This window comes from Natrix helvetica (assembly GCF_964273705.1).
Source record: "Natrix helvetica genome assembly, chromosome: 12".
In the NCBI taxonomy this organism is placed as follows: domain Eukaryota; kingdom Metazoa; phylum Chordata; class Lepidosauria; order Squamata; family Natricidae; genus Natrix; species Natrix helvetica.
In genome coordinates this window covers 21,354,763-21,378,125 of record NC_138556.1, presented here as the reverse complement: position 1 = coordinate 21,378,125, position 23,363 = coordinate 21,354,763, and the positions used below count along the sequence as shown (strand labels likewise).

General features: G+C 44.3%; 1 protein-coding gene across 1 annotated transcript in view; it reads right to left on the bottom strand.

Moving 5' to 3' along the window:
• Positions 1-244: 244 nt before the first annotated feature.
• The window catches only part of WDR72 (WD repeat domain 72), a 30,723-nt gene continuing 7,604 nt past the window's right edge, over positions 245-23,363 (bottom strand). The window contains exons 2-20 of the mRNA XM_081965305.1: positions 15,507-15,670; positions 15,130-15,236; positions 14,452-14,530; positions 13,197-13,371; positions 12,502-12,578; positions 11,611-11,730; positions 10,595-10,740; positions 10,233-10,329; positions 9,576-9,717; positions 9,001-9,225; positions 8,242-8,456; positions 7,845-8,040; positions 7,040-7,248; positions 4,729-5,540; positions 4,247-4,320; positions 3,650-3,732; positions 2,772-2,904; positions 940-1,029; positions 245-675 (exon numbers count right to left, since the gene is read on the bottom strand). Coding sequence (XP_081821431.1) covers positions 620-675; positions 940-1,029; positions 2,772-2,904; positions 3,650-3,732; positions 4,247-4,320; positions 4,729-5,540; positions 7,040-7,248; positions 7,845-8,040; positions 8,242-8,456; positions 9,001-9,225; positions 9,576-9,717; positions 10,233-10,329; positions 10,595-10,740; positions 11,611-11,730; positions 12,502-12,578; positions 13,197-13,371; positions 14,452-14,530; positions 15,130-15,236; positions 15,507-15,659 — 3,189 coding nt within the window. The 5' untranslated portion in view covers positions 15,660-15,670 and the 3' untranslated portion in view covers positions 245-619. The remainder of the gene's footprint in view (positions 676-939; positions 1,030-2,771; positions 2,905-3,649; positions 3,733-4,246; positions 4,321-4,728; positions 5,541-7,039; positions 7,249-7,844; positions 8,041-8,241; positions 8,457-9,000; positions 9,226-9,575; positions 9,718-10,232; positions 10,330-10,594; positions 10,741-11,610; positions 11,731-12,501; positions 12,579-13,196; positions 13,372-14,451; positions 14,531-15,129; positions 15,237-15,506; positions 15,671-23,363) is intronic.

Sequence of the window (23,363 nt, the reverse complement as noted above, 5' to 3'; positions counted from 1 at the left end):
TAAGTAGAGTTACCTGAGGTAAGATGGGAGGCCTATACATTGTATAAACGAACAGACATGCAATCAGAAGAAGATAAAATGTGTTAAACCTCCATGAATCTATTATTTCTTTATTTTCTCCTCTCGTGATAGGCCAGAAATAGAAAGAGGGAATATTTTGCTGTACGCCTGGCCAGTTTCACCATCAATGCCTGCCTTACTTACAGAAGACAAAAAGGGCCATGGAGTTCTAATGCCCTGCAGACAAATTGGGATACTGTTAGTCACAGATGTCTAATTTAATTGCAGAATAATGAATTACAATTTACCCTAAGGGGAAGTTGCCTTTCCTTGCCAAGGAGGTGTTTAGGGCCCATTCATGTCCACTACCTCCTAGACCTTGGATTAAGCAGCAACCACTAAGAATGCATGAGGCCCTTTATTGACTATATTTATTTTTTATGCCGCTTTTAATCACTTGCAATGTTTTAAAAACCATCAAATGATAAACTACTACAAATTAAAATTTTAACCTTACGCACTTGTTAATAAAATATTCCCAAGCCAGCATCAGCCAAGAATAGTGGAGACACTTCTATGTCTGCAACAATTCTTCTTATGGGAAAATTCAACCACTCTTCTAACACACCTTGCAGGAACACAGTTTGGATACCCAAGGAAGTGGGTTGTTTACACCTGTTGAACAATAATAATAATATGAATTATCTTTTTGATATTCTAATTTGAAAGATACAAACCTGCTCTGTGAGAATTTTCTGACCCATGGCCACTTCCAGCCATGAGTGTTTACCATTTTCTAAGGAAGTCAGCTCCATGCTTGAATCATTGTTACAATCGTAGATTTTTCCCAATGTCCAACCAAAATCTGACACAAAAGCTGCTGAAACCAGCTGTAGGTATCTGCTGGCGTGATGGCTCCACTGATCAGAAGAACCTCACCTGGAATCCCCAGTTCCTCTGCAGAACCTTCCCCATTTTCAACATTTGGTGTGGATATGCAGCTCTCACACTTGATCATGCCTATGGTACCTGAGAAGAATCACAAGATATTATAATCTTTCAATAGCAAGCCCACTCTTCCAAATCTTGAGATTAAAATGAATTCAACAAAAGTGAACATTAAAAGAGAAATGCCCTTCCATGTGTTGCTTCCACTCAGTGGAGTTTAGTTTCCAACTTTTTAGCCCACAATGAAGTAGCAAATGCAGCAGCACTTCTAAAGTGAGTGGAAGTCTTCTTCCCTACTACCATAAAATTGGTGTTTTCCAGCAGGATTTGGAAGAGTAGCTGTGAAAACAGCTCACATTGGGGTAGCTGCACATGGCTGGGTCCTATAAGGTTACAGCTGGACTAGATCAGTGATGGGTTCCGGGCGGTATGGCCCAGTACGGGCATACCGGTGGCAGCTGGGAGCAGCAGCTACTGTACCTGAACAGTGTTTCGGTGGGCCCGCCCGCCCACCTGCGTTCCTTACCTCTTTTTGAGGGAAACAGGACAATTGCGCCACACGCACCGTGTATGGCGCTTGTGCGACCTCACCGAGCAGCTGGGCCGTTGCAGAGTGGTGGTGTGCGCACACCGTGCGCATGCCCGAGGTGGACGTCCGGCCCCGTCACAGCATATCGGTTGCGACGAGATCCGGAAGCCACCATTGGACTAGATGATCCTTGTGGTCCTTTCCAGCCCCCAGTTCTTGGACTCCCCATGCCAAGGAAGCAGGGAGGAAAAGAGGCAAGCTCGCAGAGGTCATTCCCCTAACTATGCACATACTGTAGTGTAATCCATTACAGAGATTTTTGGAGGGTTTATGAGGGATGTTCACACAAATTTCGGCAGGAATGGTCTGTTATTACTAACTTGCCAGCACTGCTGCTGCGCTTACGTGGACGCTTAAGTATCTCTTCCACACAGCACACACTGTATGTGGAGAACATTTTTAAAGGATCAGATTCCATGCATGGGCACCCCAAATATATGCTTCCATATGAGGCTTGACCTATTGGAATTTATCCTCCTAAGGTTTGGGACAAACCTGGTATGGTGCCTGGACAATTGGATTTTGTGTAAAATGCCTGGCAAATCTGATTCCTGTTGCATTAAGGAGTTCTCTGCTAAACAACATGAAGCAAGGAGTGAAATAAGCTGCAATTCTACAGGCTCTTCCAGTGCGTTTCCTTCAATACTTGACCACTAATGTTAGAGCTACACTTGTAAACGAGCATTGACAAAGCGAAAGGAATGAACTGCAACCACGGGTGGGTGTCGGATGAGAGAACATTAAATTGAGTTGTATATCTTTACAGGAAAGAGCTGCAATCTGAAGCGTGGCTCTAATGGACACCAGCTGAAGTGCAGTCCATGGTCATGAGAACAGCCTCTGGCTAAAGGTCTTAATCACAGCTTTCTAAGAAGAACCAAGGACAACTCTGGTCCCGTCTAGTCACTCTAGTGGAGTCCTTTCATTCCCTTGTATGAGGGAGCGGGATTCTATCAGGACTCTACAAAGACACAAGCCAGTGCCATCACCAGGTCTCTTTTGTCAAGCACCACTGCTGGAAGATGAGACCCAAATCTACAACTGGCAGCAGTTCTTGGTATAACTTGGTGGGGGAGGGGATGGCACCATTCAACTAATGCAGGAGGCGGGTAAATACAGGGGTCATAAATGTGGATTTCACCACTTTTCTGCCTCCGAAACTAATAGGGATAGGCCTACTAAGAGGCCTCAGGTTGCTCTGCACTTCCTCCCGAAATGACTGTTGTGAACTTACCAAAAGGGGGGTTCTTGGCCCCCTCTGACTCCCAACTGGTAGAATTTGTTTGCCCACAGCCTCCAGCCAGGGTTTTCTGCTGCATGCTCTGTTCCACTTCAGCCAGCAATGTTGCCTGAGTGGCCTCCATCACCTGCCAGAGAGAGAGAGAGGGGGAATTAAATTTCTGTTGACTTGGCCCCACTCTTTTCCCAGAAGGGACCAGTGTTTTTGGGCGGTTCAGGGAAGGAGCAAAAAGAGCTGAATTGGGGTCTCCTAGCAGCAACGGCCCAGTTGCAGGCTGAGTAGAAGGAAAGTGCTGGAGGAGAAATATTCCAAAATATCCCATGCATATCAGGGAAAGGGGCTGGGCACATATTTTCTTCTATATGCAGGGAATGTTTATCCTGAATTGTTCCAAAGTTTTTCCTACAACAAATATCTTTGACATGTACAACGAAACAGTCTTGATGCCTATGGCAGCCAGCAAGGCTTCCCAGGCAACCTGCTCAGAGATGGGAGTCAGCCACATGGTACTTCTATAGATGAAGATACAAGCAGGCTGTGGTCTCTTCTGTTCAGCTCCCCTTCTAGCTGCTCCCCTCCCTTTGGAAGGCTGAAGGCTCAGCCAGAGCAGTCCCACTGGGCACTCTGATACACATGGAGGCATGAGCAGGGACTCCTTGATTAAGCATCAAGCAATTTAGCTGAGTACCAAGTTGCCACTTTCATACAAAATTCTGTAGAATGTGCCAAAGGAAATGGCCCACAGCATGGGAAAGAAATGCTCCCCATTCAGGATCAACTTCCACTTTGTTGACCCACAGTCTCTGCAAGACTGTTCCCCCTACTGAAACCTGGGGGGATTTTAAGTCCTTGGAATGATGTTCATTTCTTACCTCTACAGATTGGTCTCTCCAGCAAGAAATTAACTTGACAAATGAATGATTATCTGCCTCACAAACAGGAAACCTGAACATGTCTAAAGCAGAAGAAACATTGTCAGCTAGGATTTTGTTCCTACAGAATATAATTTTCTCTAGAAAGGATCCATTTCCTTGACAGTTGCTCAAGAGTGACATGTGAAGTGAAAACGGAAGGGCCTTTCACAAGAATGTTGACTATAAGCTACCAGGTTGGCCCAGTTCGGGTGGCAGGTAGCTGCTTGTACATTTCTCAGCTGAGGGTTGAGGACTGGGGACTGGCTCAAAGTCACTCCAAAGCAGAACCAGAGTCTGGGTCTCCCTCCTCCCAATCCTCCCCCACCCGCAGGGACACAGGTGCCTTTCCCCTTCTACTTTCTCTTATAGCTTCTTTCACTTAGTTTGGTGTCATCTATGCTAGGTGTTTCTTTTAGTATTTTTGGCCTATGAGCAAATAAATAAAGTAAATGTTTACTTTAAATGAAATCTTGGTATTGGGGAATTTATATCTTATTTAATAATGTTCAGTTCTATTGTACCATGTGCTGAAATTATTGTGTCACCAGGACTCACCTGGAGAAGACTCCCGGTTAAGATCGTCCAAGACCACAGAGGCTGCAGGTCTCCATTTGTTGCGCTTCATGAGGCTGAAAGCAAAGAGATCGTCTGTCTCTCAGGGAACGCCCCCCCCCCCAGACACAGACAGCAAAGGGCCAACAGTCAGTCTGTTTGTCTGTCTGTCTGTCTATATCTATATATCTATATCTAATATATAGAGAGATTGATCTTCCTTTGTGAAAGAGGAGAGTGGGACACACAATGCAAGGAAGTCTCAAAGGCTACCTTCTCCCAGGAACCAGGCAAGCTCAGGACTTTCAAAGGAATAGGCTGGTGACCAGAAGCTGACTGGGGAGAAGGGAGCCCCAAATGCATCATTTTAGATTAGATTATATGTGAATGACATAGGATAGGCAAGAACTGCTCATCCATCCATTTCTTCTAACTACTGTACAGCAATCAATTTTTATTTCAGAAAAAGCTAGATTCAGTCTTACCTGGTCTTTTCAGAAGGCCTGTTAATTATCCTTTGAACTAAAGACATCCTGCTCAACAAATATGCCAAAACCAGCCTTTGCTCTGTAGAAGTAACAGTATTTCTCCATCCATTCCTCTTGCTTGCTTGCTCTTGGATTACACTACAGTATTTGCTGTGTAAATGCAGCACTTTGCTAGAAAACAGATTGACTACCTCCTGCTGCTTTTCCATCCTCTCAGGATTAGCACTATTCCATCCTGGTAACATCAAAGTAAGATAATTGTTTTTTGAAAGCAGTCCAAAGGAGACAGGAGAGAAAAGTCTCAAAATACCTAAATACTGAACACAATGACCGTCCAACACTCTGTTCACACCCCAGGGGAAAAAACAGGACAAAAGGAGTTTGGCTGCCTCTGTGGCAACAGTTGGGCTGGTTTTTCTAGAGGACTGCCTTTTCATCTTCTTGGAACTCTTTGCTTTTTTGCTTCTTTTGATGCCACCACTTTGGTCCAGGGTTCTACCTGTATGCACCTCCCCAGAGTCTTGTTCTTCACTGGCCACTCTGACCTGCCCATCCACCGGAGAGAGGGAGCCGGAAGTTCTGTTTCTCTTTAACATTAATGTCCTTTTCTCTGTTGCGCTTCTGGCTCTCTTTAAATTGTCGATGGCGCTGAAGGAATTGGAGGACTTCAGTCCATTGGCCTGAGAGGAGCAGAGCAATCCCACCAGCTTCTCCAAATCAAAAAGGAGCATGTTGACACTCATGCTCTCCCATGTTGCCCTCAATGGCCAAACAGCAAAAGGCCCCTGAGCCCAGCAGAGAGCAGTTAACTGAAAGATAAATGTTTTAATAATTTAGTTGACGTTACCATAGTCAGTGCAATAATTATAATTAAATAGTATAACAAAATATTCATATTCAATTCAGGTGCATGCCACGTAACAATGAATGTAATCAATAAATATGCAAATATTTCGCCTTTGAAAAGAAGTATAAAACAAGCCACTATTGAAAATACTGTAGCAAAACACCAAACAGAAAAGCATGAGGAATAAATGACGTTTCAGTAAGGTAAAGAAATGTGGAAAAGCAACAATCAAATGACACAAACATGTTTCCAATGTGTAGTGAAACAGCCATAAAGGAAAAGCTTGAGGAGTTGTAACTGGTCAGAGGGATTTCTAGGCTCAGTTCATCCACAGCCAAGTGGCTGTGAGTCATTGGCCACCAATGCTATCTGTCCAGGGATCTCCCCTCTCTCTCCCAGGGGACCTGGCTCTCTCCCCCCAGCAGGTCCATCCCACTTGGCAGCAGGCATGCTGATGCTTCCTCTTCTGAAATGAAGAGCCCTCCCTGCCTTGACCTCTTTTCTTCCCTAGCAGCCCGCTCTAATAAGAACCCTGTTTTCCACTTTGGACTCCAGCAATTCTGCAATGTGTGCCTCCATGAGGCAGAAATCAGCATTCCAAGGTTGGCCATCCTTAACCTGTAAACAGATCAAACAAGCAAAGAGACAAAGAGAAAGGACAAGCTTGTTTCCAAGGCAAATTTTAATCTTAGCTCTAAGACAGGCAGACTCCCAGCCATTCTAAGAGCAGGTAGGCAGGCACCAGAACAAACAACTGGAAAACTTGAAGGTCTCCTGTGCTCTTTTCCTCAAGCCTGCAGATGCTGCTGACTTGCGTGTTTTCCTGAAAAAGCCCTCTCCTCCCACGTTCCTTCCTGTATCCCAAAGAAGGGGAGGGGAAGAGGAGAGACTCCTTGTAACATAACACAAACGTGCAGCAATAGCCAGGGAGCCTTTTCAAGGCCATTTTCTTGTTTGCCAAACACATTTTTTTACTAAGAGCTGCTGCTGCTTTTTCTTGGTGAGTACTTCATTTTCATTTGAAAACATTCCTCTAAATTTATGGATGGCTAATAGAAAAAAAAAGGTATGACTAATTGCAGAATGCACACTTGACATCTGAAAATGCCCAGACCTTGCACAGGCAGGTAGAGAGGCTGTAAAGGTTTGTATGGATGAGGGGGCTAATAAGTATACTGTATGCCCATTTTTCAACACTTGGGCAATTAAAAAGATGCCTTTTTCTTAAGGTTGAATGGATGAAGCCACCAAATATGGTGATGTAGAACAAACACCACACCTGGCTAAAAGCTATCAATGGGAGCTCTTGGTCCTTGGAAGCGGCATTCCAAAGAGGGGGGGAGGAGCAGGAGGAGCCATCAGAGGTGATGGGGAAGAAATGGAGGCAGGTTTCTAAAGGGAGCGCAAAAAAGCCAGGCTTTCATTCACACACCCAGCAACTGCTTCCTTCTGTGTATTCACCTGAGGACAAAAAGACCTTTGATGAGCGAGCCTGTTGCAGGAAAAACTGCCAAAGGCCGAGGAGCTGGATAGCGAGCCTCCCAGACCTTTCTCTCGCTGGCCATCTTCTTCCCAGGCTGCATAAAGAGGGTCGGCCATAAGACCAGAATCTTCACAGGAAACAAGGATCGCTTTGGCTGTCTCCCCACTTTCATGGCGCTCTAGACTTCCTAGGCAAAGGGGGAAAGGAAGGTGGATGTTCACAGCAGCAGGTCTCTTTCCCTGCATTCTCCAGGACCAGGCCACAATTTTTCAAATCTCATTATTAAAAAGAAGCCAGTATAGACCACGATCCTCTGATAATTCAAACCTGGACAGGTACAGTTCCTCTAAGGCTAAGAAACGCTGCCCTCTAGTGGCCGCCCCAATTATTGCAATCGAAATCTGGGTTCTGTTGGGACAAGCAAGATAAGGATTCAGGGTCCATGGCTATTTGTCCATAAACTTACCATTAACTGAGCTGATAACTGAGATGGCCACTTGATGATGGCATAGATCCCTGCTATCTAATTGTCACCCACATTTCTGCAGTGTATTTATAAAAGGTCTAGGTTTTGGGTGAGAGACAAAAAGCAGATCTATTCGGGCCCAATTTTGCTTCCTCTAATAATCACAAATAGGACTTGGAGGAGGGAAAATAAGGGGCAGATGAGAGTACGTCTGTTCCCTTCCTGCTGATCACTAAAAGTAGCTCCAAAGGACGCCCAGGGCCTGCCTGCTGCAGAAGAAGGGAAGGGGAGAATCGGGGCAGGCTCGCTTCCATCACCTGTTTCAATGTCCCAAACGTAAACCGAATCATTTTCACACCCCACGACCAGCAGATTCTCCACGGGCTGCCACCGTAACGCTGTCACGGGAAAAAGGTGTTTCCTGGCACGCAGAAGGCAGGCGCGCTCCTGCACATGCAAAAGTACGACGGAGTGGTCGCTACACACGCAGCATACGAGGTGGTGACCTTTCCGCTACAAAGACAAGGCAAGGAAGACTTCTTCGGTCGGTCCCAAGAGGGACTTCGGGAAGAGCTACATGTGGCGTGCGGCCTCGGGGGCGCTTGCGCTCAGGGCAGGAGCCCCCTCTAGCCCGCCCCGAAACTGCTGGAGTGGAGCAGAAGCCGGCCCGTCTGGTTGAGTTCCCAGGGAGCCGCCTCGGGCGCCGCGACTCACCCTGCAGCTGTCCGGCAAGAGGACCAGGCGAGCGACGGGCCCCGCGTCCAGCGCGAAGCGGTGCAGCGCTTCCCCGGTGAAGAGGTCCCACCAGACGACGTAGGAGTCCCGGCTCCCGGAGAGCAGCCAGCAAGGCGCCGGCCGGCCGGGTAGCACTAGCAGGGCCGTTACGCCGCTGGCGCTGGCGCCGTTCAGCACGCGTATCGCGGCGGCGTCTGCAAGAAAAAGTCGGGCGGGCAGAGACCAGTACCGCCAGGATCACCCCCACGCCCCGTGTTTCTGCAGCCCAGGAGCCCCGGCAGAGGCGGGCGTTGCGCGGGGGCTCTCGCTGGCCCCTGGGAGCAGGCGGGAGAGGAGTGGGCGGCACAGAATGCTCCCCGAGGGGGAATCCAGCAGCAGGTCTCCCAGATCGACCCCGGGCAGCCGGAACCGGAGCCGGCCTTTCTGGACCCCGGCGGAGGTAGAGGGGGAGGCCATATTCATAAAATGGCTGCCCCGTGGCGACGGACGAGCACTTGTTCTGGGATTGAGGGCCAAGAGGCCAAGCTCAGTTGGACCCCCAGGAAACCCACGGTTGCAGGTGTGGAGAGCTGAGGAGTCGAGGAGGCCCAGGAGAAAGAGCTCCTGGCCAAGAAAAGTCAGTGCCGTGTCCCTGAAGCACTCGGGAGTTGATGGAGGTTTTATTCAGGTGAGGGGGGAACCTTAATGCCTCCCCCCCCCTTATTGTGAACTAAAGAATGGTGCTGCAAAGCTGCTCACCTTTCTGCACGGAAGCCTCTCCCAGCAGTCTGGCCTTTGCAGCATGCAAAGCTGGTGTGGTGATAATTCTGCCATCTTTATATCCACAGACCAACTTCTGGAGGCTGGGGATGTATGTAGAAACCGTGATGGGAGCTCCCCAGGGGCGATCAGGGATACCTTCAGCTATCGGATGGTAGAAGTTAAAGTTATCCTGCAGAGTCCTGGAGGCTGCTACTGGGATCACTGCGGAAAAAAACCCCATGAGATGCCAGCGATGGCACTTTCCAGTTCCTATCGAGGAGAGTTGGGTCCCGCTAGTTTAGTGTTCAGGGCTGACAAAAGCCTTTGGATAGAGAATAAGCAGAACATGAGTGCAAACACCCCTCCTAATGGCCTTCTCCAGCCATTTGCACTACGTACTGTCTCCCTTCCCAATGCCTATATTATTTAACAGTGATGTACATCCAAACCCATATCACCCTCTGAATACAATAGAGAAGATAAGCAAAGTAGTAAGTCTTGGAGTTTATGCTAGGAGGTCCCATTTTCACCTTTTGCCATGCAACCTCTAAAATAAAAAAATAGATTTTAACCTTTTGGAGAGCCATCTAGAGTTGAAACAGGCACATCAGGAACATGCCATAAAGTAATCCTCCCAGAAGCTTGTCCAGAATAAAGAATCTTATAAAAGGGTTCCTTCCTTTCGTTCATGAAGCCCATGACGTAAGAAAAACTCTATTGAAAATAAAATCCCGGAAGAGGAGGAGCTGTGTTAGCTGGCAAATAATCAACTTCTTCAGCATCTTTGAGGAGCGCCCACAAGTTCCAATTCACAGGTTGCAGATCACTTCTGCTTCTGCTTGTTCCCTCTTCACACAGTTTTCTGTGTGTTTTCTTGAATATTAGTACGGCAGTCTACGAAACACACTCATTAATGATAATGATGCTTCAACTTCACCTGTGTTCCTCTAGCAGTTTGAATAGCCTGAGGCTGAGAGTGGCTTCCACTCACTCATAAATTGATTTTCAGCTTAGAGAACACAAATTTAGATAGCAAGAAGCATGAAAGAAAGCAAGGAGCCATTTTAAAATCCTTTAACTTCCTACAATGGAATCCATGGAGATCCGAATGGCAAACTGAAAATCCTTGGAGAAAATGCCCTCATTTCCTAGCTTTATGGGCTTTGGTTGGTAATGGTACTTGCATTTATGGAAACCCAGTGAAGTTTCTAGAAACCCAGCCAACTCACTTTGTTGCCTTGCACCTCAGTAGAAGAAAGTAGAACAGGATGAACGGTTTCTTTCAGCACCCTTCCTTTGGATGGCTGGATGCTCCGTGAAAGCCCACTAAAGACATGGGAAGAGGAAGGATCAGTCCTCTGACCATGCATGGGAAGGAAAGCTACTCTGTTAGCCTTCCTTCTGGGAATTGCCCCAAAGAGCATGCCCTCTCGACCAACAAGGCCATGCAGATGCCTGACCAAAAGCTCCTTGGGCCAAAGGGAGGGTCCCCCAGTCGGGATCTTAGAAATGTGGATGGTTTTGCCATAAAATGGCTTCACAGGCTCCAGTTGGTGCTTCCGCCAACCCCCTTGCACTTGGGGTGTCTCACCTGTTCACCAGTTGATAGATGTAGCCATGCCCATCTTCTGTCCAAATGATCAACCTGTGGGCAGCCAGGATTTCCCCTCCTGCCAAGGTCTGACTACTTGGGCTAAACTCATTCCACAGCAAGCAAAAGTCACAGTAATCGTATACCTGAAGCCAGAGACAAAGAGGAGGAAGGTGACCCCCTGTTGCTATAAAGGGGGGAATTAAAGATACACATCTATCCCTTCTAGCCAGAGCCCTGTCCCATCCTTCACTTCCCTCTCATCAGAGGAAGCAGTTATAGACCATGGGAGCAATGTGAATTTGGAAGCAGGACACATGTAAGGAATCTTGCAACAGTGGAAACTCTGTGTGTGATGAAGGCCTTGTGGAAGATTTCTGAGCGGGGGGGAGGGGGGCTCTTTTTGTCCAGCAAGTGCAGTGGAGAAAAGCATTGGCACACCAGGAACACCGTGGCCAGACAGTTCATCAGCTCAGGGCATAACAGTTCATTTATTAAACTCATTCAATCACTAAAGTGATTGAAACATGGAAGGAAACACCTAAAACAGGGATCCCCAAACTTGGCAACTTTTAAGACTTGTGGACTTGCTCTGCTGGCTGGAGAATTCTGGGAGTTTCACAAGTCCACAAGTCTTAAAGTTGCCAAGTTTGAAGACCTCTGAATAACAACCTCTGAAGACCCTAGAATAACAAAATACCTTTTGCAAAGGCAAAAACATTATTTGGATTCATTACTGTAAAGGAATGAAACATGAATGTTCACATTCTGGTATAGCTTTAATTTAGTTTCTCAAATTGGGGAAAATGGATGTGTGTTAAAATCAGTAACAATAGTTTAGTCTGATTTGGTTTATGAAACACTAGTCTATTCATGATCATTTTGTATGACTTAAGTCTCTATTACAATTTGTATATGATTATTTTTCAGTTTTCACTCAACTTCTGCATTTTGATAAGCTCTTAAAGTTATTTGTGAAGAAATGCCTAATATTGCATGCATTGCTTAACTTATACCTTCCAGCAGGTGGAGAATACAACTAAGAGCAACCTCTCCGTATAAGTGCAAAATCGGATTGCATTGCAGGGTGTGCAGCCCAGAGGCTGGCATTCTCTCTCAAAAATGTTTTGCTTCTCCTGTACATTGAAAAAAAAAAGGTCATTGGGGGGAGGAATAAAAACAAGACCAAGCACACAAAACAAACAGCAAAAGCCAGGGAGACTACATTGACTTTTCCCCATATGACTGACTGATGACAGATTTTATACTGGCGTATCTATGGAGCACAGAATCTACTTTAACTGATATTTTCCTTAAATTCCCGTTTTTTCTGAGAAAAGAGTGTTTGTGCATCATGACATTTCCTAGATTCCTAGAATAACCCCTATGCCCCTTTGTACTCCTTCAGAATATACTCACAATAGTTGTGAGGTCTTATGCCAAAAGCCATACGATATCTGATTTAGGACAGTTAGAAAGTTGTCCATATTTTCTAGTTTGGAAATATACATGTTTTAAGATTTTGATTCTCTTAGGAAATTTATGCTAGAAATATAATTGCAACCAAATCTTAGGAATTCTTTGTAAGATAAATTATTTTCTAGTTATTCTGATCTGTCTGAGATTCGAACTGGACCCTTTAAAAAAACTGACTTGTTTTTCCCCCCCTGTAAAATCCATGTCATGTCCAGGAAATTAATTTCTCATCATGTTTAACATCAAATATGATCACTCCTGTCTAGGTGACAACTTGCTTTGTATTCAGCTCGGGGCCTGGATGCAGAACTTTCCAGAAGTTTCAACACCACCTGTGGCCCCTCTATGTCCACCACCACCCCGCATCAACACTGCCGGACTGAAGAGAAAGAGACACCTGGCCCAGGATATGGCCCTTTGCTGCTTCTCACCTGTATCCTGCTGATCGAAGATGACAAATCCCAGGCTTTAAGGTCTCCTGCTGCAGATACGGCTAGTAAAGAATCCTCTGGAAAAGCGAAACAGGATGGCTGTGGGAGAGTCACAAGCAGGGGGCACAAGGAGTGGCGGGCAAGAAAATGATGCTGCTGCTCTTGCCTGCCCGAGACGGAAGGGTCAAGACCCTGCCAATGCACCTAAACCCAGCCTCATGGTGCCCTACTTTGTCTCTGTGGGTGGATGCACCCATTTGGGGTCCTTGCAGCTCCTGTTCAGGGCCTTCAGAATTGAGGCTTGCTCTGCCCTCATTCACTATCCCAGGGTTCTGAGAGTAGGCAAAACTGTCCTTGCACCAGCAGTCCTGATGTGTCCCAGGACTTAAGAAGTGTGGCCAGAAGAAAAGGAGTCCCACAGAATCCAGCCTTCCTCCCCAGCAGGTGGAAGGCTCTTCTGGGAGTAAACCATCAGCCTTCTTGACAACGATGTATAGTACTGTATTCTGCAGCTCTGACCAATTCCTGTAATTTCCAAACAGGCATGTGCCCACCCACTCACCAAAGAAATGTTAGGTAATTTCTTTGTATAATTTTACATCAATCCTGCTATATATCATAGTATCTATGGATAAGCATGGATGATAACTTCGCATAGAAGCATCCAACATGCATATTTTTGACAGCAAATATACCTTGAATCCTCAGAGAACGCACTAAACACATGCAGCTGATCCAGTCTGAAGTGGAAGAAGAAGTTAACGTGTGGAGCACAACTAGGGTTATTGCATCAATAATGAGGATGTCGTTATACTGCCCACAACAGACCAGCCAGCCATCTCCTGCCATGCGAAATGAGCTGTGGTAATACTGTACAAAGGAGAAAAGGCAAGAGAGATTAGCTGGCAGGACCCAAGTCCACTGAGAAGCACACCAGTTATCCCTACTAGACATTAGTTGGGAACATCCTTTACCAAACAGCATGCTGACCCCAGAGATGCATGGATCAGGCCAAGTGCATTCTGCCCTCTTGTGGCCGACCAAAATAGTGCATCTGGACAGCTCACAGTAGCATCCTACGCTTGAATCTGGGCTGTTTCAAACTATAAAGGGAGCCCTGTGGACCCTTTTCCATTCCCATTTCAATCTCTTATGGGTGCTGTTCCAAAGATGCATGAAGCAGATACTTCTTCACAGAACAGAGAGATCTCATGCACAAGTGGAAGAGAGACTCCTCTTGGCCTCACCCACCATGCGAGCAAATCACACGACTGGGTTCCATTTATAAATGTTTCCTGAGCCTACTAATTCTAATTCTAAATTTGATATACTTAAAGAGACACTGCAGTACAATAAAGCAAGGCCATTGCATTTTGTTTGGAGCTATCTGTAGATTCTGTCTGAAACCAGTGACTTCTCTACTAGTTCCAAGCCTGAAGCCCCTTTGCCAGTAGGCTCATGGCCCCACTGCTAGAGAAACTGCAGCAGGAGCTGGAGATGTGCGCAGCTGCATTTCCGCGGCAGCAGGAGCTACATGCTTTGTTGGTGGCCTGATCTTATCCAGTTGGTTCCTTCATTCCAAAACCAAAGAGGGAAAAGGCAGAAAGTACAGCAGCTTCAATTTGGCACAGTGCTAGACAGAAGCTAATGGATGTAACACCACCCAAAAAAGAAACAGCATGCCAGATTCAGTCTAAGCATTCCTGAATCCCTAGTGCTTACCAGAAGTTTGGGACTTCTAAGCATTTGGTAAAATCTTCATTTAGTTGCATCTTTGCTCAATTTTTTAAAAATGTAGGTATAAAACCCAGGCTGTATTCACTTTAGTCCTTTCTCACCTCTGGAACATTTTTTCATCAAACTACTGGAGACACCAACAAAACCTATGTAAGAAGAAGCTGCTAGAAGATGGAACTCAAGAGAACACAGGTAAGGATGCATTCTACTTACACAAATGGCTGTGTGCCGAAATGGAAGCCTTGTATTCTCTACACACCTTCCACTGGTGATGTCCCAAATGCTCATCTCACTGCCAAAACAACAATTGACGATGTGCTAACACACACACACACACACACACTGGGATTTACTTTGAAATTTAAGGATAGATGGAAGTGGATAAGGTGTAAGTTACACTGAAACCAGTTTTTATTGAAATATGATTAAATCTGCTTTTTAAAATGGTTAAGGCTTAAACTTCCTCACCTATAGTGGAACAGTTTTGTCAACATCCCTGTGAGCTGTCTTAAAGAAAGCATAGAAAATGACTTTTATCTCAGACATTGAACAAGCTACCTTGCTTCTATTAGCAGCCGACATCAGGGGCAGGTTACACGTTTCTCATGTTGCTGGAGAATGGCTCAAGACTCCTATCTCTTCTCTGTATTTCAGAAGACCAATCTTCCCTTTCCTCTTGGGCCTCCCTCTTTTATTAAAACACCTTCTGGGGCTCTTCTACATTTCACCTGAAATCTCAGAGATACTCATCCCAGTCCTGACCTACCTTAGCAAGAATTACTCTTAAGAAAAGCCACAAGGCACCTCTAGTGTTCCAAAACAGCATGTCTATTTCCTGCAACTCAGAACTTTCCACAGATGAGGTGTCATGGGAAATGCCGAGTGACTGACCCGTTCTCAGCAGCACTGACCACGTACGATTGCTTCTCAAAATCTCTTGCCTTCGCCAAACACGTCACTGATGCCGTGTGCCCCAAAAGCATCTGTCTTGATGACATCTGCAAGGGCAAAAGATTAACTGTATAACAAGATCAAAAGGACTGATTTTCAATCACGGATTATATGTTCTTGATTACAGAGCATAGATGGAAAATAGCATTCTACTGAGAAGAATGAAACCGCTCCTCCCTGGCCTGTGAAAGGGTTAGGGTCCCCAAAAGGAATGGCCAATTCTGCATGGGGAGAGGCGGTCCTTGTTGAGGAGCTTTCCTTCTGACCGGACGGGTGCTGGGAGCAGCCCTGGAAGGAGACAGGAAAATGTTTCACACCTGGAGGTCTGGCAACAGGTCCCAAAGACAGACTTGGCCTTCGTGACTCCCGGTGACAATGGTTCTCTGGTCATCGGTGATGAGGATAGCTGTGATGCTGTGGGGAGGGGCTTCTTTGCCCCACAGGGTCACCATCTGAACAGAATCCCTCATAGTGGCTTTGTCTGAAAAAACAGGGAGAACTTTTTAAAAAGCAGGTTGAGAGGAGTTGTTTTCCTTTGGATTGTATTAAAGCTTTTCAATCCTTCATTTGTGATTTTCCTTACCTGGACTTTTTGTATAGCTTAGGCAACTATCAATAAATCAAGCATAATGTCAGTGTTCCAAGCAAGCTAATTTTCCTCCCTTGACTAAAAATGGACAAAGAAATCAGACAACTGAAAGGGAGTTGGCCTCTTCTGTTCCTCAAGTCTTCCTTGCCTGGATGTTAGAGAGAGAGGCCAATTCTGCTATCTTTTTCATTTTGCTTGAAGTGGGTAGATTTGGATCTTCTGGCATTCAACAGAGTCAGCCAGTTGCAGCTATTTTTAATTGGGCTTCAGTGAAATGGAGACTGTCACTTTTCCGCTCTGCCCATTTGCAATTGTAGTCATCCACACTCTCTTAACTTTCTAGATGGTCAGTGGAATCTGTTATATCTGAGATTCCCTCTGGGAAAAGTTTAAAAACTTTAATTAGTTCAAACTAGGCTACAAGGTTGTTGGTGAACCCTAACCCTAACCCTATAACTCCCGGAACTGACTTTATTAGTGCAACTATAATTAACATATTCTTGGAAGCCTGGCAGAGCTTCTTTCCCCTCCCCCCCCCAACTATACAAGAGAATCAAGGTAGGGCAATGCTAAATTTCTTTCTCACTTCCTTCTCTGTTTCCAGCCGAGGCTGGTTTTAGCCAAATGCTTGCTGAACACCACCTTCTTCTAGGCCTTATCTGTACTGTACCTGCATTGTGTGAACTGCCTAGAGAGCTGTGACCATCAGTCTATTTAATCAGTCTATATAAATGTGATTAATGGATGAATAAATAAATAAAGCTTTCAATTAAATAAATTTCTTTGGAATACCCTTTCTAAGCGAAGGGCCACTCATAAAAGATTTTAGAAATTGACAAATATACTGGACACTATGAAAATGTATTTGACAGAAACATATATATATATGTTTTCCTTAACCTCAGAAAACACACACACACACACACACATTATATATATATATATATATATATATATATATATATATATATATATATATATATATATACACACACACACACATATACATATGTGTGTGTGTGTGTGTGTGTGTGTGTGTGTTGTATTTGTGCTGATAAATAAATAAAGGGAGACTACTAGTGAGCTCCCTCCCATATTTGGGCATACCAGGGGTTGTAACACAAATACATACCTATTTCCCTGGCCTAGCTGATAAGGAAGAGAGCCTGTGGCTCAGTGGCAATTACATCGGCCTAATATGCAATACAGCCCTGGTTCAATTCCCAGTAAGTGTATGGCTAGCTGATGAGAGCTAAATAGCTTGAAATAGATCTATACTAGTCTCCCTTTATTTATTTATCAGCACAAATACAACACACACACACGTCAGAAAAAATATATTGATGGGTCAGTAATAAGCAACTGGAGTGAAACCAATTAGGGGAGGTGGAGGGTGGAGAAATGGGAGGGATCCCCCCAGGGTGAGCAGCTGGGACTGAGTTTGCGTGCCCTGTTTTGCCCCTCACTCATGCACCTGCTCTGATTAGGAGACCAGGCCAGGCAGTGAGCTAGAGTCTGCTACAGCTTTTGTTTTAAAAAAGAAAGACTAATTTCACTCTGCACCATTGTAAGGACACAGCCGGAGCCTCTCCAGCTGTTGATCACAAATGCAACTCTGTGCTGCCACTCTTAACTGATTGCTCAGAATCTTTCTCAGTGGGAAATGATTTTTCTCTGGAATCCTTCGCAAGAATTATTTTCTTAATTAGTCAGCAGGGCAATGATTCAATTGAAATGCCCTATGTTGGTGAATTGGTCTCATGTCTTTTAGTGGCCCATCATTAATTAAAATAGTTTATGTTGCATCTGACCTGGCAATTGGGGGGAGGAGTGGAAATGGAGCACCTTCGATCAAGAAGGAGTACATGGCCACCCAAGTTGCCAGAGATTTCCACAGGCCTCCCTCTGTCTCAGTGCAGTGCGGTCCCCACAGAACTGACACAAGGCTTTTGTACACAAAGCGCTTTGCTGAAAAGTCAAGCATGGGAGGCTTTCGCCAACTATTGTTAAACATCCTCTCCTTTTTTTTAGTTTAATTCTCAGGTTATTGGTATGTACAGTATAGGTGGTACCTTGCTCAATAGTAGTAACTGTGAGAGGGATCTTGGAGTCCTAGTGGACAACCATTTAAATATGAGCCAACAGTGTGCAGCAGCTGCCAAAAAAGCCAATACAGTTCTAGGCTACAAAAACAGAGGGATAGAATCAAGATCACGTGAAGTGTTAATACCACTTTATAATGCCTTGGGAAGGCCACACTTGCAATACTGCATTCAGTTTTTGTCACCACGATGTAGAAAAGATGTGGACTCTAGAAAGAGTGCAGAGAAGAGCAACAAAAATGATTAGGGGTTGGGGGGACGGAGCTTCACATCACGGTGATACGGCGACTTTTCTGGCTTCTCCGGATAGCTGTCGAATTGGGATCGTCTGGACAGTCCAATCTGAACCTAAACCGTCCCAAAGAAACGGTGAAAGGTAGGGCGAGATCCTGTGGTCCCAGAAACACCCGCAAAGTCTCTGGTGACCCGGAAAAAGCCCCCTTTGCCAGCGATCGCGAGTCAGCCCCCAGGCTGCTGAAACTGCTGACAGCTCCTATATGCAAGTGCATGAGAGAAGCATGTCGTTTTGGTGAGAGTTTTTAAAGCTTTTTTTCTATTGGAGAGAGAACACCCTAAATTTGGAAATTTAATTTAAAATAAAGTCTGACTAGAGAGAAAGTGGCGGATTTAAGATGGCCAATTGAAGTTTTTCTTTTTTCCCTTTTTATTTTCGGAAGCCAGGCTGGACTGTCAATCGCAATTCAATGTGGATTGGGTTATTGTGCTTTTTTATACGTTTACTTTTGGACTTTGTGGGGACACTGAATATATTTAAATCTTAATTGCTTTGAAGATTCTTCTTTCTCCTTTCTTTCTTTTGGCTTTTCTTTTTGTATTTCCGATTTTCGGGGGGGAGGGGGTTGAAGTTAAAAATAGAGCCGGAAAAAAATAAGCATTGAGAGTTGATACAATTAACAGGCCACCTAGTGCACTTGAAACATTGTTACTAAGTTTTATTATCTGAACTGTTTAGAGAGAAGCTGTTCCCTTGAAGGCTATTTGGTTAAGAATTGATAGGGGCAGGAATACAGTTGTTTACACAGCTGTTTCCTGTGGAACTTTCAGTATCTGGAAACCTACTTTGGAACAAACAGAAGCTCTAAGGGAAAGCTCAGAGTGACCTTGGAAAGACTTTCATCTTTAAAAAAAAGACTTTGAATCTTTTTCTTCTAGCTTTGGTGGCAGTGCCTATATTATCTTGCTGGGGAGTTGGTGATTTTTTTCCCCTTGGCTCCTTGACTCCTTTTTTTTTCTTTGAAGCTTTGAAGTATTGATTTCTGATATTTGTTTGCTCTCTTTTCCTTTTGAAGTTATTGGAGACAAATGGATGGCTTGCTCTAAAATTTGAGTAAATTGGACTGAAGAATTCTTTTTTCTCTCTTTTTAAAAAAATAAGATATCTTTTCTTTTTCCTCTTTCTTCTCTTTTTTCTTTTTTTTCATTTTATCTATAATGTTGTTTTTTTATAAGCTGATGCTTAATTTTTTGTGATACTCCAGTGGTTATTTGGGACTTTTACATTACTTGATATTAATTGGACTAGCATACAAAAGAAAAAAATTAGAAGATGAGTAGAAAGATAACACCTGTTGGCTCTACAACAACCCCTGCCTCCTCACCTGCAGGAGGACAAAGATCAATACAGTAGATGCTTCAACAAGAGAAGGGAGTAACCTTAGAGGCAATTATGCAAGCGATACAGAAATTACAACCAGGAGCTGATAGCAAGGATGGAAAGTTAGATACCATTGTAAAGAGGACTGAGAATATAGAAAAAAGAACTCTTGGATAGATTTGAGTTCACCCTCTGCATTCAATATTTCAACATATCTAACTGTTTGTTCCTTTTTATATATTGTTGGATATGAAAATGCTTCAATGGTTGATATCCAGACTGGAGTTTTTAAGTAATGTAATCTTTTAACCTTTTCCCAATTTAATAGCAAAGCCTCCCTTATATAATGTCTGGCGGGGAGGGGGGCACCACAGTTTATTGCCCTGCTGCTGACACTTCGCAGTTCCACTTTTTTGATATTTTTGTACATTTCCCCCACAAGCTGAGAAAACCCATGTTGCCCTCCCAAAACAACCTAGGCAAGTTCAGGGACTGGGGACTGTACTCAGATCGGCATGTACTTTCCCTCCCTCCCTCCCCCCCTCTCTCACACACATACCTCCCCAGAGTCCCCACCCAGCGGCCCCAGTCCTCCTTTTAACCTGTCCTAATCTGCAGCTGTGCTCAGGGACAACCAGTGACTCTTTTTGGGTAATGGGAAATCTGGATTCAGGAGGTTATGTGGGGCTAGATGAGGAAGGAGAGATCGTCCACTTTCCCTTTCCCCCTTACTCACCAGCATGAAGTTTTCCCCAGGAAAGTGGGGCTCTTCCGGGCCAGTCCAGGGGCTTCCTTAAGCTGAGCTCTCTTGTACTCAGCCAGTGTCCTTGGGAAGGACCCACTGCCGCTACTCCTTCCTCCTCCGCCCCCAGTCACGTTTCCGAGGTGGGCTGGGAGCTGCAAAGAAGGTTAGAACTGGACCTGGCTCAGCAGGTAAAAACTCGCCTCTGCTGGCTTCTGTTTCTCTCCCTCTGAGGCCCAGCCCTGGGAAGGGAAGTCCTGAGTGCCGGCTGACAGGCACTCAGGAGGCATGACGGAATGGAGGCTCTGGTCATTCCATTCCTTTTCCTTTTAAATCGTAAACTGCCAGTCTATTTCTTCTACATTGCCTCAGCATCATCTTAAAGTGTTTTAAAACAATTATCTTTAGCAGTTATGTTGATTGTTTAGCAAGGAAGATTTTCAGTCAATTGAAGAGGATCTGGGGATGTTATACTTTTCCATAAGAGAAAGGTCAAATTTCCTAAAGACATGTTTGGCTGGCTTTAGCTTTAACAAGGGCTACATCCTGCCATCGAGGTGATGTAATGCTGATAAAAATGTCCATTTCATATGAATGATTTCCTGTTTTGGAAATATCCAGAGAATATTGTATAACTCTTATTCCCTGCCAGAAGCCTCACATTGGTGCTGAAAGAGTAACCTCTCAAAAGAAAATTGGTTTGCAAGCTGACCACCTACTCAGACAAAGCACAAGTAGCGCCTTCCCAGCCACTCAGAAGGCGCTGTCCCAGCACATGCCTTCAGTGGGTTCAGTAGCCAACTGCATGGGGCCAGCCAGCATATTGGACTGTTCTTATGCTGCAGGCCGTCAAATGCAGTGCCCCGAAGGAGCCAGACAATCACCAAGTCCTCCTCGGATCTTCCGGGGTGTGGGGTGTTGTCTGTGTGTGTTAAATAACTACTAATTTTAACATTTCTTAATTTTAATTTCTAACACAGCAAATATCAATAGCTATATAACCCACATAAAGCAAATCTCTTTGGGGGTCCTCAGTCATTTTAAGAGTATAAGGTAAAGGGGTCCAGGGACCAAAATGTTTGAGAACTTAATATTTCTCAAGCCACCACCTTCCAGCCATTGGGACTCCCTCCGGGGCCTCCGCCTGAGCCAAGACTGGAAACCCCAGTGGCCCTTTTCCCAACTGGTCAGTTTTGTAGAGCAGCAGAATTTTGGGTCAATATTTGTGTACACTACCATGTACATAAAAAGTGAATGGAAATACAAAATAGAGGATTTGATCTGGTGCAGAACAAAAATTGACTAAGTATTTAGAGTTCCCTTAGGGTTTGAAATCTGCCAATCATGCAACCTTTGCAAAGCTCAGTTATTTGGGGGTGGGTGGGTTAGCGAGCTTGATCTTGAATGTCATTGAATTTTACAAACTTTCAGTTACATTGTCTCAAAATGTTTCTTAAACAATTAAAAATTATTTCAGTTTCTTCAACTGAAAATTCAATTACATTTTCTTAAATATATTTATGATAGTAAATATAAAGGTAAACTATAAAACTAATATAAAATAACAATATATGTAAAAAGAAAAATCTAAAAGAACTCATTTTTAGAAAATAAAAATATATTAAAAATAACCAAGAGAAACCAATTTGAAAAAAAAGGGAGGAAAAAAACAAACATGAAAATTGAAAAAAAATGAATGAACATTTCAATTATTCAAATTTCAAAATTTACATTGTCAGGCTGTTAATTTTATATTGCCATTCAATTTTTAAATGAATTGAATCTTGACTATATAGAATCATATTGTCCAATTTTGTCTAACACAAAGGCACTTCAAAGACTGAGAATTGGCAAATGTAATTAAACCAAGATCCAATCTGGATCGGTCACCAGGACCAGAGTCTTGTTCTTCTGAGCTTTCGGACTTGTGCTGGAGCCCATCCTCAGGGGAACTTCTCTCTCTAGCAGAGTGTGTGTGTGTGTGTGTGTGTGTGTGATGAGAGAGAGAAGCTCCCCGAGGATGGGCTCCAGCACGAGTGCGAAAGCTCGGAAGATCAAACCTCTGGTCCTGGTAACCGACTCAGATTAGATCCTGCAACATTATTCTGGGACGCATACATTGGCCTTCATTTGTTAATTAAACCACTTTTTAGAATCTGATGCAGAAGCATCTTGCGGGAATAATTTGCATTATGAATAATAACAATATACCCAAAATTCTTCATAAATTGAAAATTTCTTCCATTTTAATTAAAACACTCACATTGCATATTCAATAATTAACTTCCTTCCAGGGAGAGCTCAAGGTGGGGAGGGGAGGGGAGGTTTTCCAGGTTTAGCCTGATTTCTCAAGGTAACCTGCTGAAATCACAATTCTCCACGAATCCACAAGAGAGCGCTCAGACATTAGCTTTTTGAAGAGAAGTTTGAACCATGTTCTTTCTGGGAACTGCAGATATGTAGTCCCTACCACCTCCACTGTCAAGAGGATTTCCCTTTCCCCTTCTCCACAAGTAAGGCTGACCTTACAATTGGGCTTCAAATAGTGGGGAATGGAATGTCTTTTGTAGCTGCTGGTTTTGACTCATTACTTCTGCCTCTGCTAGCAGTAATGCCCTGTAATAGCCACTCTTTGGGACAAATTGGAAGAAAAGCAGAGGGTGCCCACAAACACCAAGACAGGGCAAAAGCTCCTTAATTTCAGAACACATAGACAGACTCAACCATAGCTCCGACTGGGAAAGTGTGAGTATCCTATGGCTAAGATTAGATCAAGCTAAATTCCCAAAATGCTCAGGGATTCCTAGAAGCTTGGCATTCAGACAAATCAGCCATCAACATGCACATAGAAATAAATCATCTTTTTCACATCATTCAAAACAGACAATAAGAAGAGAACAAAAACACCAGAAGACATCCTCTCCAGCTGCTAACAGTCAGATAAGCATGGGTTAATAACCGACAAATATTAAGCAGTAAAAGATATCCTAATCAAGGAATTACCAAGGAGGAAGACATATTGCTACCAACACCGGCAGTTCAAGCCACTGTATGTAAACAGGGAGCAAATCACAAACTCACTAGCACTGATGATGTTGAGTAATGAAACATCTGCAAGCAAACAAC